Here is a 16939-nt window from a genome sequence, read left to right as displayed (position 1 = left end):
GCTGCAGTGTGGTCAAGGAGGATGAGAATGCTGAGGTGACCAGAGTCTGAGGAGAGGAGAAGGAGGTCATTTGAGGAGGGCTGTTTCTGTGTTAGTGTTAGTGGAAACCAGATTGAAATGTTTCGAAAAGGTTGTTGGAGATGAGGTTTACCTGGATTTGGGACGCGACAACACATTCTAGTATTTTTGACAAAAATGGGAGCTCATGCCATCAAACTGAAAACTAATGTCTGAAATTTTCCAAATATTTGTCAAACACAATGTGTTTGATTATGTTGGCGTTTTCGTTGCAGCCCTGCAGGGAATTTACAGTGAAGCCGCCCAAAGGCATGCTTATACACTATAACACAGTTGTTTAGAGTTTTACTTCTATGTTCCTGTTCTTAATATTTTTCTAACTCTGTTTTCTCTGTTGCTGTCTTTTATCAGAGCTGTGGTGAAGTTTGTTCCTCCTGTGCCACTTCTTGCTGATCTGTCAAACACAAAGCAGCCGAAAATGTACACACTGCATGCCAATGTAGCCATTAGATTAAGATTAAAATATACATTGAATGCCTGATGTTTGAGCTCCACTATAAGAACCCAAGATAACCTTAAATTGAACCATTATTCAGACCCATATCTAAAACCTAGATTGTTCTGACAGGGATAGATGCTCTCTCTCTCTCTCTCTCTCTCTCTCTCTCTCTTTCTCTCTCTCTCACACACACACACACACACACACACACACACACACACACTGGATCCTTCTCTGTGACGTCACGCAGTACGCACTTTACACACTGCACTGAGTCACTTCCACTCACTTCACCTTAGCAGAGTGAAACAACTTCTGCAAGCAAGAGCACCAGCCGACGCCCAGTTCTGAGTTGGCAAGACCACAAGTCTTAATCGAAACAGTCATCTTGTGGTCTGATAAACAACAGAGCAGCAGAGAGCTTCGTTGTCCCAGAGATGCTGTCTCTCACAAGACAGGGACGACAACAAGAAAGGTGTCAACTCTCTCCTGTAACAGAGCTGGGTAACATCTTGTAATGTAAGATATACCAATAATCAATAACCATTGGATTTTTACACACACACACACACACACATGCATATTATTACGGTATGTATGTATAGTAATATGAGGGTTTTTTAAAAAACTATTTCAAGGCCAAGGGGTCAATGTGAACCAAATGTTGAATAAACAGAGATTTATTTCTGTATTTTACAAATATTTGTTTGATAAATTCACTATTTGGTAAACTGCTGAGCACCACAGACACACTACAACCCCCTGTAGGTGTAGGACAGAACTTAACGTCCATAAAGTTCAATTAACCCCCAGAGAAATATCAGGGTGAGGGAATCAAACATGCTCAATAAATGTCACTAAACTTATGACAGTATTTTTAGCTGTTAATGGCTGCTTGCTATTATTGATTATGACATAACTGAATTAAATAAAAAAAAATGATTACAGCCTTTGCTCACAGCATGTAACATTTGCCTGTCTTCCTCTTTTCTTTCTTGTTCACCCCCTCCAACACCCACACACACCTTGCACCAACAAACCAAAACTAATTAACCCACAACTGCATGCACACCTCTGTATGAGCTCCCTACAGTAGCTCCAGATATTTACCACAAATAGTGACCATAAACAGCCAATGATTGTCTCAATGCAAAACTGAAGTAGTAGTCACTTTTCACTGCAGCTGTGATCAAACACACCACATTAAGAATTGACACGCTACAGTGCATCTGCTTCTTGTGTTGCTAAAGCAAGCTATGCTGCTGTTGACCTTGTCTCACTAACAATCTGAATGAAATCAACCCTCTACCGAACAGCAAAATCCCCTCAGGATTTCGGAATAACTGATACCTCAAGGGGCAGATCTGCCAAAGTAATGTGAGGTCACATAGTGAGACCAGAGACACACTTACTTCCCGCAGGAATATGTAGAGATTTGTCGCTTGGGAAGTTATGTCGCTACTAGAATTGGGGCACAGTTTGCCAAAAGGCCGCAAAACCTAACGTAAACATCTGTGATTTAAAGTTATCGGTTATAAAGAAGACCAAACTCATAACATGCAACAACCTACCATACAGCCCATACACTAGGCCGCTATTCTGCTTCTTAACCCACATCTATCCTTTCAAATTAGACAAACAGCTCTGGCAGGCATCATAAACACCTTTCCAGGTATGCATCATGTAACACATGTGGTTGAAAAAAGACATGAAACAGCGCGTCCTCCCGCCGGATCACTGCGGTACCCTGCACCCAAATGCAGGCCGGCGTCCCTTCAAAAAAAGGAAAAAGCACCGTGCACCTCGGCTCCACGCTCTCATGCAGGGAATGACAAAATAAAACGACATCCCATAGAGAAAGGAACCATCCTGTCGCCCTTCTATCTGCCTTACCTTCAGCTTCACTGTCAGTTTTTTGGATTGGTTTTGTCCTCCTCTTATACCAAGACGTCGTTGGGCTGGATCGATGAGGAGAGCGGTTTATCAATGGAGGAGACTGACGCTCCGCTTTTATTCCAGCAGGGTCTTCCCTCGATTAGTCCTTATTACAGAAGGAAACGGTTTGTCAGGGTAATTACAAAAGCAGCCCAGTCTCTACCGTGGAAACACAACGCCTTGGCGCATAAAACGGGCGCTGTGTGCCTGCAGCGGTGACCGCCGGCCGGGAGATGCTGTCGGTGCTGAGGATGCGAGCCGGTGGAGGGTGATGATGATATCCATAGAGGTCCCCGTTTCCACCTGACACAACCTCTCCTTCCTCCTCCTCCTCCTCCTCCTCTTCTTCTCCGCTGGTGATGCTGGAGAGAAATATCAGCATTAGTGCGGCGAGCTGAGAGAGAGGTAGGCTGAGGGAGAGAGAGAGAGAGAGGGAGAGAGAGAGAGAGAGGGAGAGAGAGAGGGAGAGGGAGAGAGAGAGAGGGAGAGAGAGAGAGAGGGAGAGAGAGAGGGAGGGAGAGGGAGAGAGAGAGAGAGAGAGAGAGAGGGAGAGAGGGAGAGAGAGGGACGGAGAGAGAGGGAGAGAGAGAGAGAGAGGTTACATTTAAGCCACAAGGGGCCGTGTTTTACTGACATTTTACAGAAGCAGACGCGGTTTAAAAGCAAAAAAATAATAATAATTAAAAAATGTCTAATCCTATTGTTGGAAATAGGATCCACAAAAAAAGTAGGCTACTGTGTTCTGTTACAGTGGTTGTAGTAATTTTTACCCAAATTGATAGTTGTTAAAGTAAATAACTAACTAAAGTAACCAACGAATTAACTAATATCTCAGTCCTTTACATTATATGATGGTTTAAGCCGTTTTATAAGCTTCAGATCCACGAAGAAGAAGTGGGCGGACTAACTTAGGTTTTCCCAACATTTTGTTAACTTAAATGTGGTCAAATTTTAATATAAGTCCAATTACCACCAGAATAACTGTAGAATGTACATTCACCCTATAATACAGATGCAATTCAGCTTCAACTTTAAGAATAACTGCTCCCAAGCTTTTCTTCTGATACAGATAAGCCAAGCTCCAACTGATGTTTGACTAGTAATTATTTCTTCCTTTTCACAAAAAATGTTCTTTTGACCAGCAAACAACATGAAAAAACTGAAATAAAATAATTACAAATACAATCACTATCATTATAAAATATAATATAAACACAAAATATTATCAGTTCAAATAAAACTAACACATATTGTGTGTGCCTTGTGCACAGAAATTTAGGAGCCTTTAAAAGTTAAAATATCACACACACACACACACACACACACACACACACACACACACACACACACACACACACACACACACACACAGGACAGAGCTGGGTAGGAGTGAGAGGGTGCGTAGAGCCAGAATATTTTCAGATCTATAGGTTGAGTGAGTTTTATTTTGTTTCTGTTGAATTTGAATTAAGTGTGTTTTACAATGACTTAACAAGGAAATTAGTTCGGCAAAAGAGAAAAGCTTGAATTCAGAAGATATACGGCTGTATTTTTCAGTTTGATAATGGAAGTAGGTATAAGAATATTTCCTTTCTTGACATTCTGTGAGTAAATTTAATTTATTTATTCAACTCAAAAAGCTAAGGGAGCTTGTAAAACGTAGCAAATTCGCTGCTGGCAGACATTTGACACTACGGGGCAACTTACTTTTTTCCCAGGTAGCCTCAGATTAGAAGAGATTTGTGGTTCAGTGTCTTGCATTGGGCTCAAACAAGGTGGCTAATTTGATTGGGCACCCTAGAATTCCTGGCACTGTCAATTGCTTCTGGTGCATTTGGTCTGTCAGTTTTTCTCACTACTTTTTTTGGATGGAAATTTCAAAGATGAGAGAAAAATGAAGATGAAAATCTAAATAATTTGCAGGTAAGTGCATCAATACATGTTAACCTCATTCAACACTTAGCCTCCCCTACAATTATCCAGTTCAAATCTTTGTTTTGAATTGGTACATATCTTTACATCTCTACATGCATCTAACCTTTGAATTATTTAAGTTTCTTTGGAAATTTAGTATCTGATTAAAGTGTATGCATCTTTTAGGCAACTGGCAGAGGACATATTAATAGTGCTGGTAATGAGCTGAAGTAATGTAATTAAATGTATCATAATTATATCATTACATTTATTTGTATATTGGTGACTAAATGATTATTATACTATTTTCAATCATGAACCCATTTTTATCTACTATTCAAGATCTTAATGATCGGTGGAAAAACATGTTCATATCATATCATATTCATACACAAAATAACATATTTAACATTTTCCTTCTAGTTATTTTATCTAGGTTTTGAATAATTTTGTTTTCTGTTCTAAAATCAACAAATTCGAATATGAATCAGCTATTGTGAGCTGAGAAGTTTTATAAATCCAATTTTTTGCATTAGAAACACTGTGGGATTTAATGAGATAAAACTCCTTTTTTGAGGAAATAATAAAGTTCCAGAAACTCAAGAGTACAAAGGCAATGTTTTTAATGTTAGGCTACTGTCAAAGCGAGTCTGTTTTGGAAGCCCTGAGTAGATGGTTTTTGAAACATGTTTTAAAAATTAAGACACCACATTACAAACACAACTTGTGTATATCAAAGAATTGGTTTCACTTTTTCTCCACATTCAAAACACCCAAGTGCCCTCTGCCATAGTTCTGATCCTAAACCATCCCATATATTTGAACATTTAGCTGTCATATTGTATGCAGACCTGGATCATTTCAGTCCTGGCTTAGCAGAGTTTCATTGCAGTAACTAACTATCCTAGACTGTATATAAAAAGCAAACTATGCATGAGTATTAATGTAGGTCTATGTATGATTGTAGCTGCTTGGACTCTCGCCTTATTTAGAGGCCACATACTTTTAATGTAAGAAAGTGAGGACTTGAATATCATATTTTGATTAAAACAAACTGCCAACTTTTCACTAAGATCTGGTTTGACTCACAGCCTTTAGGATACTTTAACGGAATTTCAAGGCTGGTAGAAGTCAACAAAGTGTAGCCTGCTGGACTGATGAGTCTCACTTCACCGTAGCTTTAACAGGAAAGTGAGAGCAGCAGGGCTCCTTTAACCCTCCGTGTGGAAGGAGGAGTCTGAGCTGCGGAAGCGCCTCTTACCCTGATAGCTAGAAGAGGCGTTTCTACACATGTCAGATGTGATTTTTAAGTGAAAGTACCATCTGCATCGGACACAGTTTGACCACCAAGTTGTTGCTGTGTCGTGGATCTTGTTTGTTACAAATAATGTCGGATTCCGTCAGAAACGTCGCGATATTTGGAGCCACGGGAATGACCGGGCTGGCGACCCTCCGGCTAGCGGTGGCTGCAGGTGAGGAGTGACAAAACAGTACAACCGATCATATTTCGGCCTTTTACTGTGCAAACTGTGTGCCTGGGAAACACAGGAGCCCTTCGTGGGATCCGACAGTACAATATTGCATTTGTATTCAACTTAAGTTTTCAGCACAGAGAAAATAGGTTTTTAGTCAGTTTAACGTTATAGTGTGTTAGTCCTGATATATGGCCGAGGTCAGCTCAGTTATCTGCGCTCTTTTAGGCGTCCAAAAGCGGGATATAGGCTACGTGAGTTTATGGGTATATGCGCTACTGGTTAATAATAATTTAGCTTTATCAGATGATTGGTGGTAACATAAATGATTCACAATAAAATAAAAACAAAGTTTAGGCTTCATAATGTCAAGTTGTCCACATTTGTCCTTGTTTCCTTGTGGCAAATGTCTTTGGAAAACACCTGTGGTCTTTCTTAACACCATCATATTACCGTACAGCAACAGCAAGGTATTTGGTAAAAAAATATACTGAATTGTGACCTAATTTAATTTGCATGTTTAAAGATTATGTAGGCTAATCTGATTAATTAAAAAACTTTTCTCTTAATCTCATGTAGCACTGATTGATGTATTTGTAATTTATACCTGCTGTCATGATTTTCAAAAACTTGAACTGTAGACACATGATTCATTTGATTCAGCAGCATTTTCATATCCTTCTCCCTCCTCACCATGGGGCAAAAAACCTGAGTCATGTTTGACGTTGCTCCTCACTATTCTGCTGAGTCACAGTGAGAGCTGATAGTAGAAGCTGTTAACTATCTCGCCTGTGCAGGAAGGGTGGGATCACGTTCATGTAGTTGGTGAAGTTATAGCTGGAAGCTCTTTTATTCTGTCCAGTCTGAAGAAGTTGAAATCATGTCTTCCTGTTGAATTTTAATATAAACCTTGCTGTGTTTATAACACAGGTCACTGCACCATAACTAATTAGGTAAAAATGACAGTTTCAGTACAGCTCCTTTTATTGTAGTCCCTAGATAAAAGTGATTCTGCCCCTGCACAGTGTTAACATATATGTTACTTGAAATGTTATTAGGCTGCCATTACAGAACACAACCTTTAGGACAATTATTTGATGTTTAGGAATATCATGGTGATGATGGTGTGAGTACCTGTTGCTGCTGCATCCCCGCTGACCTGTTTTATTTCCCAGGATACAATGTGACGGTGCTGGTGCGGGATCCTTCCAAGCTGCCTGCCGACCACAAGGCGTCCAGAGTGGAAGTGGGAGACGTACTTAATAAAGAGGATGTGAAGAAGAGCCTGGAAGGCCAGGACGCTGTTATTGTCATCCTGGGCACCAGGAACGACCTCAGTAAGGCGCCACAGTTTAAAGAAAGATACATAAATGAACAAAAAAATGATAAGGCAAAAAATTAAATGCAAATTTTGTTTAAGAAAAACTCACATTTATAAATATACTCAGCAAAATAAGAAACATCCTCTCACTTACAGGTGCTTTTATTTTCAGCGAACTTAACATGTTTTAATATTTGTAAAACATAAAAAGGTCCAACAGCTAAGACATAAACTGAACAAAGTTTCACAGATATGTAACAGAAATGGAAAAATGTGTTAACAAACATTGTTACACCCTTTACAATAAAGATATGTAAACTAATTTGGATTTTTACAGAATTATCTTGAAAATACAGTGACCTGAAAAAGGGGTGTTTCTTTTTTTGCTGAATTTAAATATCTATCCCAGAAGTGGCATTGCAGTCAGTGTGTAGCTTCCAACATTTTTTAAAATCAATTTGCAAAGTCCCCTTTGCAGTGCCTTTGGCATTCTCTGATTCTTTGATGTTCATACACACTTTGGATTTTTCTATGTGGTTTTGAATTTGCTGATCTAAAGTTGCAGCATTTCTCTTGCTTTTGCTGCTTTGTGTTCCTCTCACATGTTAACACAACTGGTCACTGTAGGAATTTTCTTTGTAGTGAAAGTTCACGTTTCCTTTCCTTTACTGACCATGTTTACCTTACAGAGGATTGCAGTTGTTAATGCCGTAATATGTAAAACATTCACTAGAGGTCGCCGTAAGACTTTTACAACATTTAACCCTATGTGACATCATCATATCAGTGTAATGTAATCTCAAAGGCACTATATATAAAAAGTTGGACAGGATTTTCAAAATGACAAAATAATAAGGAAAATGTGCATGGATTTCTCCAGGCCAACAATTCCATGATTCAATAAATGTCTAATTGTAGATCAGCTTAAACACAAAGCAGCATGCAGACAACATGGATACAAGACAGGATTCACAAAAAGGTCAAAATATCAGGACTTTATTCATCAAAAGCAGCAACACAATAATATAAAAATACTTCATTCAAGTTCTTCATTCAAAATCCCCCTTCGGTCACAGAAGACTTAAATGCTCTATTTATTAAACATGAACACATTTTAAGGTTTAACCCTCATGTTTTCATGTATGTAGTTTACTCTGTACTAGAGGAGCTTTCTGGAATAAAGTGGAGCAAAGTGGAAATACTGTACTTGAGTAAAGTGCAAGTGTCTCAGAACTATACCCAGTTTATCACTTACAGTTTTTAAATATTTAGTTACTTTCCACCTCAGCATGAGTCTGTGATCTGATCTGTGTCATCAGGCCCGACCACCATGATGTCTGAAGGCACCAAGAACATTGTTGAATCCATGAAAGCCCGTGGGATCCGCAAAGTGGTCGGCTGCATGTCAGGTACAACTCACTGTTAAAGGAAATTATATAACAGAGTGGATGAAGTGGTCAAAGTTTATAGTTTATGAGTCTTATAAAAAGTACTTTGAAAAATATTTTTTCAGTCTTGTTTAAGTCTGTTGGCTTCAGATGAGAAGTGCATTAAACAATTAAAGAGAAATGTACATATTTTACTTTAAGATATATAGATTTATCTAAGCTTCTCTTTTGTCTCCACTTATTTTCTCTTCACATGCGTTTGTTCAGTGTTTTAATTGCATCCTTCTCTCCTCCTCCTCTCCATTCATCCTATCAATTACTGCATACATATCCCATTTTCTTCTCTCCATTTTCTTCTCTCTATCCTTGTTCCTCCCAGCCTTCCTGCTGTGGGATCGCTCCAAAGTCCCGCCCCGTTTGGTTCCTGTGACAGAGGACCATGACAGGATGTACACAGTGCTGAAAACATCGGGGCTGGACTACGTGGCCGTCATGCCGCCCCACATTGCTGGTCAGTAGGAAGTAAAAACTAAGAGCTTTATTCCAAACAAAAGTGGGGGGGAAAAAAACCTTCAAAGATTATTGCTGGCATAAAAGTGCTGCAGATAAATGGGGAGAATGGGTCATAAAACTTGCAATTGTTATAAGTTTTGTGAGGTTTTTATAATAATAAAAAAACATTTTAGACTGTGTAAGACTCTAGACATCACTTTGCGTGAATTTGCTCCAACAGTGTAGTCAGTCTTTATCACCAAAATATGTCTTAAACACTCTTAGAAAATCTCAGCCACATCAGTTGAGACACTGTAGATTCAACTCCTTTGTTCAAAACAAAATTTGGCCACTGATTTGAACATTTTTGTCTTGACGGTATTTTTGAACATTTTAATACTTAATATTAATCAAGCATAAAATTTTATTTTTACCTGCTTCATTTGACTCACGGTGAGATTTGTCTCTCTATCACATCTCTGACTCTATTAACTGCAGACAGAGAGAGCTTTAATGTGTGTTCCTGTATTTTATATAAATGCTGTTTCCCTTTCCCGCCCTCCAGACGACCTTCCCCTGACAGAGCGTTACATGACGGCAGAGAACATGCTAAAGGGTAGAGCCATCTCTAAACACGACCTGGGACATTTCTTCGTCAAATGTCTGTCCACCTCAGAGTGGGATGGCAAGACTGTCGGTGTGTGGGGAGAGTATAAATAATCCTGATCTCCGCCCCACTGATGCCCTCTGGACAGTGAAGGGTTTAAATCTCTTCCTGTCACTGATCACAATTCTTTATATCCACCAAAATAAACTAAAGAGAGAATATTTTTTGTGCTTGAAGATAAATAAAGATATAATGTCTGTGTAGATTCAAACTACTACTGTGTTGTGATAAATCACTAATGCTTTATTGTTTTCACCTTTTATGATCATGACTGAGCAGCTTCTGCTTGTTATATTTTATACTAATTTGAATTTGATCATCAGCTACCACCAGGATACATTTTAAAACAAGTGCCAAACCTGTACTACTGCTTTAGTTGTTTAGTTCTGACTTTTCACATCTACATAGTGAATTTTTCGGCATGTGATGTTGTTGCTCTGATTTACAAAAGGGCTCCTTTTTTTATAAAATACTTTATTGTATTTCATGTTGTGCTGAAAGAGTAAATGTCATGTGAATGAGCAGAGCTGCAGGCTACTTGTTGCTGGAGTGACAAAACAACAACAATAATAAATTTTATAATACTATTCTATACTTACATTTACATTACACTTTACAAAAGAAGAGAAAATTAGTAACAGAGTAAATCATAGGTGGATAGTGTACTACTGATATCTCAGACGTAAGTATTAATATCAGTCTATATCAGCCTCTATAAATGATAACTGCAAAGCAGGGAAAATATCTTCTTTAACAGACAGTTTTATTATACACATCATAATTCTTCCCTTTAACTAAATTAAGCACTTGATGAAAGTTAACTGATTTTAGAAATCAAGAAAAGGACATATATGAAAAAGCTTTATTAATTATATTAATGGCTAAATTAAAGTAAAGTGAAACAGGCAAGATTACAATGTGTCTATGAATAATGCAGATTTATAAAGCATGTACGGTGTAATACAAATTTATAGGCTTCTTACATTTTGTTCAGTAGACTCTCACCCCTGTCATTTACATTCCAGTGGATTTTCACAGCTAATAAAGGAATATTGTGAATGTCTTGAGTTATTTCTGTACCTAGATGTGAATCTACATGTGGATGACAGCTTGTACTCTTACAGAACATGCTGTTGGACCACTCTTATCATTTGGTATTTCTTTGGGGATATTTGGTATGACTTTTGGTATGAAAATACGTGCGAAACCACTCGTCTCGTGTCTCTGTCTCTTCACCTCATGTGAGTCTATCCTATAAAAAAGGTCAACCGGTCAGTCAGATGAGTGGCATGTGTAACTGTTGTGCAACTCCCCCTCAAAAGAAAGTGTCAAGTGCACGAAGGACAGGCAGCACAATCCCGGAAACCTGTAAAATCTAACTTCAAAATAAAACTATCCTATTAGAAGTTTCATATTAATTTTCAGTTTAATAAATACAGTATGTTATTGCTCCATGCATCACATAAATACAGCAATTCCAGTCCCAATCCCCCAATATATCAAATATCAAAACATTTGATATATCTGTAGTTATATTTGCAGCTTAACATAATGTTTTCTGATTTTTACACATATACTACAATTATTTCACTGTGTAAATATTTAATTGCTAAATCACACTCTATATGCAAATTTAACTTTGACTCAATTAAAAATGTTGAACAGTTTCATAACAACTGTTTTTGATAACATACCGTTCTATTCATGATGTTGATGAACAGTTTAAGCATATTTGTACACATGTACATGGTAATAAAAAAATTTCTGCTTTTCACAATGTGTATGTTAAGTTTGTGAAAAATGTGAAATTTAGAAGTACATAATAAATGCACAGCTCAGAAATGAGGCATTAACTAGAGCATGACCATATTTTTGACATAAGCCTAATGTAATTCTAATAGTTTTGGAAATATATACAGAAATATATTGTGGTTCCGCTTGCAGGTTGGGCTTTTGGTATTGGCAGATGTCTGCGTTCTCCAAGTGCCCTTCTAGTTAGTGTTTAAAAAGAGTATTTCAATGTATCTATCTATACATATAAAACATTGATGTGGATGGTGGTATCTCTAAGTAGGCCTATTTGAGTGAGAGTAAAGTAAACCAACAAAAACTGCATCATGATAGGCTACCTTAATGGAATCGTTGTAAAATATTCAAATTTATATAATTGCAGATCAAGAAAACACTCCTGGTTATACTTCAAAACAGTTTTGTCAGATGTTCGCTAGTTTTGAGTTTGTTTTGAAAGCAACTACAGGAAGTTGTATTATGTTCTGGCACCTTTATGTTTTTCTCTTCAGTCCAATACACAGGCCGAGGAGGAGTCAAAGCTGTTTTTCAAAGTTTCGGTTTTTCGTGTGGCGAAATGTCGAGTGGTGGAATTTAAATCGAAACAGTAAGTAAGTAAGTAAGCCAGCAAGTAGTGTTGGTGGTTTACGACAGCAGAAGTCGTGTCTGATCGTTTCGTTTTCCTCCTTGACGATTGTTGCTCTCAGGTAAATAATTATTTCTCTGCCTGAAAACAGTCATTAATTATTGGCTTGTTAAAATTACTTTTCCTGTGGACGTGCACATGTGTATGACCTGCACCTTTTAATTTTTGCCTTTCTCTGATGTTATCGTATTGTAATAGTAACTTAGGTGCGACGTGCAGCCTACATCGTTAAATCTCTCTGATTGGTTTGATTTATTGATCGATTCAGTATTAGTTCAACATTTGGCATGCTCTAACTGTAACTTTAACTGAAACATGAGATAAGACATGCTGACATGAAACTCAATTCAGTAATTGTTATTGTTTTACAAAGTAGCTGTATTTGTATCCCTCTTCTGTCGGTGATGTAATCATTTAGGAATTATTGCTATGCAAATTTAACAATCTTGACAATCCGCTCTGGAATAATTGATCATCGCAGAAGTAAATTAACAGGTTTACATATTATATGAATTGTGATGTTACAATGATATTTTTCATATAAATAATTAAATAGTTTAAAGTGTGTTTGATGCGGTTTTTAACGTAAAATGATTGTGACGGTATGTTACCTACACAAACTTCACTACCCATCATGCCTTTCGATGCTTCCAGCCCCCAACTGCTAACGTTTTGGCGTGAAACTCAAATCCCGGGCGGGAGAAGACGGAGGCAGTCGGTTAGCAGCGAAACCTTTTGAGTTTGAAACGGAAATCATAGTTTTAAATTGTTTTTAATCACCGTCTTAACTTCTGAATGAGTTGAGTTGAGTTTTTTGTCGGGTCGAAGAGGAGGCAGGATAACGACGTACCAACAGTGTCGACTTAACGTACCGCGGAGAGACGGGAAGTGATTCAACAGGTCGGCTTTAAGTTTCTTTTAAAACTGGTTTTAAAGTTTACCATTTCACCTAGGTTAGTGGTTTAACTGCTTTATACTCGCTTTCGTCTCGTTAATCTAGACTATTTAAATTAATTTACGTTTTCTTTAACAGTTAATTTACTCCGTTTCCTTTTTTCAGTTTCCCTCCTACACGTTGAAACTAATGCTACAACCCCCAACCCACATTTTGCTGACTGGATGTTCATAGGAAAAAAATAAAATCACTTTTAGGTAACACGGTTGTTTTAATGTTAATTAAAACTATCTACGTTACTTATTTTTTGCCAAATCGTATAACGTTACAGTTGTAATAAATACAAAGCAACGTAAATCAGTTTTAAAAATCTAAACAATTCTTTACTGGATCCCTTAAGTTACTAACTTACCTGTCTGAAATAGGGCTGGGCAATAGTTAAAAGGTGGATTTTTAAACCAGATGGTTAATTGTGGGTTTTAAACTTTGACTCTTTATGGTCAGAACAAACACTTGATGCCAAACAGTTTGATCACTTAACAAATCTGAGGCAGAACGTTTAAAACAATTATGATTAAAAAGAAATTCAACAAGCATGAGTAAAATTAAGTACAGTCAAAAATAAATATCTTAATAGAACAATTAAGTGCTAATTCGTTTTGATTCAAACAAATTAAATCAAACATTTATTGAACATTTGTTATGTTATTGAGGAAAAGCATACTGTGATAATTATCATTATTGTTTTATTGATGTCTTACACTTGGAAAAACAGTCCTAAAAGACTTGATTAATAACAGAGAATCGTAATCATTAATAAGCCTTAATATTTATTTTACTAAATACTTAGTGAATTTACTATTGAGTGGCTGCTTATTTCCTCACAGATTTTTGTTTATGACGTAAGCCTTTTGATATTACTCCATTCTTCTGTAGTACTAGTGTTTTTGAATTATAAAAACTACCTCATTCCTTTACTAAGAACAAATCTGTGAAACTATCATCTACAAAATGAACAGTAGATTCTTTTTGGGATCAACTTAACAATTTGTGTCTTCCTCTGCAGTTTAAAGATGATCATGAAGGGGCAGAAGAGGAAACTACCACCAGAGGACATTGAGGTTTCAGATAGGACCAGCCCCTTCTGGGAGAGCCAGCGGCAGTTTGTGTTTTCAGTTTCCCTGAACAAGTATCAGCGTGGCCAGGAGCTACCTGAACCCAGCCTTCGGCGGTCCGTTCTGATAGCCAACACACTGCGGCAGGTCAGCCTGGAGGAGTCTGGGGCGCCCTCTGTAGACATGGAGGTGTCTCAACCACCTTGTAGCTCCTCATCTTTACTCCAGGAAAGTAATTTTACTGGAGTTGCTGCAGCAAAACATCAGTCTGCAGCGACGTTTGCTAACAGCCACTCAACTCTTGCCAGCTGTCCTCTGGTTTCTTTAAATAACTTATCAAATTGTGCCGCAAATAGGTCACCAGCAAGCTGCCACTCGAGCATCCCTCTGTCTGTAAAAGATGAAGATGAGGATTGGGGTTCGATGTCCACGGATCCTGATTTCTCCCTTTCAGCTGCCATCTCCTCCATTCTCACTGCACTTGACTCTACCATTGACGGGAGCCCACAGCCAGCTCCACGGTCGCCTCTCAGGTCCTTGGAGAACCTTTCGGGGCCCTCTGAGGGTGGTGTTGCATGGGTGAAGCAGGGAGTCAGAGGTTATGGGGGAAGCTGGGAGCAGCAGGAAGACTGCAGGGCATGGGAGAGCAGCATGGATGTGATGAGGTCCAGCTACCTCAGTGAGCTCACTGTGGAGGATCTGTTCCAGGATATAGACACGTCCCTGCTGGAGAGGGACATGGGAGTACTTGGGCTCAGAGGCAGTGGAGGTGGATACCCAAGCGGGGATGACCTTTTACGGTACCTGCCGCCTTTCTCCTCCTCCTCCTCCTCCTCGAACCCCTTCTCTCTCTCCCTCAACCAGAGTATGAAATGCCTGCCTTCGTTCTCCTCATTCAGCCCATTGTCTTCCTCATCCTCCTCTTCACCATCTCTTTCTTCACCACCCTTCTCTAGTCATAATCATGTGAGAGAAGGACTTGAGCTTGAGCATCTGATGGAGATCCTGGTGGAGTCCTGATAGCCTCACTGTCATGTAAGAATTTTAACAGGAAGTAACCTGAACACCATTAGGTAGTGAACAAAAACTGAATTCCAAAGGCAAAGGCCTGGATTGTTAAACACAAATATTCACTTTGCTGTTTTTATATATTGCTCAAGAAATAGTATATGATGGGCTTAAGAAAGTAGTAAGAAATGTTGATGCTCAAGGCAGAAATGCTACATGGAGTAACCGATGTATCTGGCAGCTTTTTGTGTAACATGAAGGCTTTTGGAAGTCAGGTCACTGTGAAAATGCAGCGGACTGAACGTTGTGGCGACACATGGGATAAATCCCTTTTAAAAGTATACAATGTTAATGTGAGTTCTGAGAAAATGTGATTTGGCTGGTGTTGGAAGGAGGATGGTTGAAACACTAATATTATACGTCAAATCTTCTGTGAAGAAATCCTTTAAGGGGCAGAGATCAGGTCAGGATTTCAAAGAGTAGGAGCACCCAGAAAAATGGTGTCTTTGCATATTTATAATATCAAGTGGTTTTGCCAGAAGAAATCCAAAAGAATCAGTGTTTTTGTTCAGTTACAAAAAATGAAAATGTATAATTCTTGAAGGTTGTCTTTAACTGGGTGTTTTTTCTTTGTATTCCTCCGTTTATCATAAGTTCTGATTCTGTAGATACAACGGCGGCACCATTACATTTTGTTAATGTATCCTGTATTAGCAGTAGTGGAAAAGGGCATTTTCAACATGCTGGCTGTTAACGCATGTCCGATCTGAAGGCTGAAAAGACTGAAACTAGAACTAAGTTTGTGTCTTTTAATAGATGCTTTTATTGAAAGCACATGCAGCATTTTCATTGTGTATATAAAACATCCTCATGGGTTTTTCTGTGACAGTGCAGAACCACTTTGTGTCATTAGTTAAAGTCAAAGCCACTTCACAACAGCTTCTGTTGTACAGATGTGTTATTATTGATCAGTCCCGGTGGGAGTCCAGCATCATGCTTTGAGCCACATTGGCTGGATGGTTGTTCACTCTACAGTTTCTGCTTGCTTTAGTGGAGTTCACGTTTTATATGGTTATTGCACTTTTGTTAATATGCATTTCTAACATCAGTCATGTGAGCATGTGGTTTACTTTGTATTTAGTAGCAATGGCAACGTTACATTTGATTCCCTTTTAACCTGTAAAGTTGAGTCATTTTAAATGTTTGGTTAATGCTTTTTTTTTTTAAGAAATACACTTAGGAAGTGTGTTTTTAACTGTAACTTAACCAGCTATAGATGTTGATCAGCGTTTAATCGAACACTGCTGAAATGCATTTTTTTTTTCTTTTTTGCCTGTTTGTCAGGTTTTTGTACATTCATCCGGTTTATGGATCAAAGTTGCTTTCTATGCAAAGGTCCTTTCTGAATATCTGGGCTTGAGTCTCAAACTATTTATAAATGGCATTTTGTTAACAAGACGAGTAATTAATGTAAAACCATACTTGACAATTCACTAATGGTATATTAACATACCGTCATGGCAGTAGTTATTTACGTTTATTTTCTCTACAAATATTTTAATGGTTATGCTTTGAAAGTGAGGGCAGAATGCCCATAAACTATAAATCTAGACTTCTTTCAAAAGAAGGCAAATGTCTGTTTACTTATGTTTTTTAATAAAATGTGAAAAAGAAGTCATGCTGTATTGTCATTGTTAAAGCATCACACAGTGCTACAAAAAGCTATGCAAAGAGTGGGAAAATGCACAAACGACACTTTCTTGGCTCATCTGATGCTGTAT

The 16939-nt window shown here is 38.1% G+C and overlaps 2 protein-coding genes across 3 annotated transcripts; both read left to right on the top strand.

Moving 5' to 3' along the window:
• The first annotated feature begins 5614 nt into the window (after positions 1-5614).
• Positions 5615-10765, top strand: blvrb (biliverdin reductase B). The gene is made up of 5 exons (XM_046074911.1): positions 5615-5838; positions 7014-7175; positions 8479-8568; positions 8927-9058; positions 9605-10765. Exons 1-5 carry the CDS (start codon positions 5754-5756, stop codon positions 9757-9759), a joined length of 624 nt encoding a protein of 207 aa, XP_045930867.1. The 5' UTR covers positions 5615-5753; the 3' UTR covers positions 9760-10765.
• Positions 10766-12069: 1304 nt separating this feature from the next.
• Positions 12070-16832, top strand: sertad3 (SERTA domain containing 3). 2 transcript variants are annotated; one of them, XM_046073849.1, is made up of 2 exons: positions 12070-12201; positions 14102-16832. In XM_046073849.1, the coding sequence occupies exon 2, from the start codon at positions 14109-14111 to the stop codon at positions 15168-15170; it is 1062 nt and encodes a 353-aa protein (XP_045929805.1). In that variant the 5' UTR covers positions 12070-12201; positions 14102-14108; the 3' UTR covers positions 15171-16832. The 2 variants fall into 2 exon arrangements, with proteins under 2 accessions (XP_045929805.1, XP_045929804.1); XM_046073848.1 differs by lacking the exon at positions 12070-12201 and adding an exon at positions 12790-13040.
• The last annotated feature ends 107 nt before the right edge of the window (positions 16833-16939 follow it).

The sequence above is a fragment of the Micropterus dolomieu genome, linkage group LG17 (assembly GCF_021292245.1).
Source record: "Micropterus dolomieu isolate WLL.071019.BEF.003 ecotype Adirondacks linkage group LG17, ASM2129224v1, whole genome shotgun sequence".
Taxonomy (NCBI): domain Eukaryota; kingdom Metazoa; phylum Chordata; class Actinopteri; order Centrarchiformes; family Centrarchidae; genus Micropterus; species Micropterus dolomieu.
The sequence above is the reverse complement of the archived record's forward strand: the minus strand, read 5'-3'. Positions and strand labels throughout refer to the sequence as shown.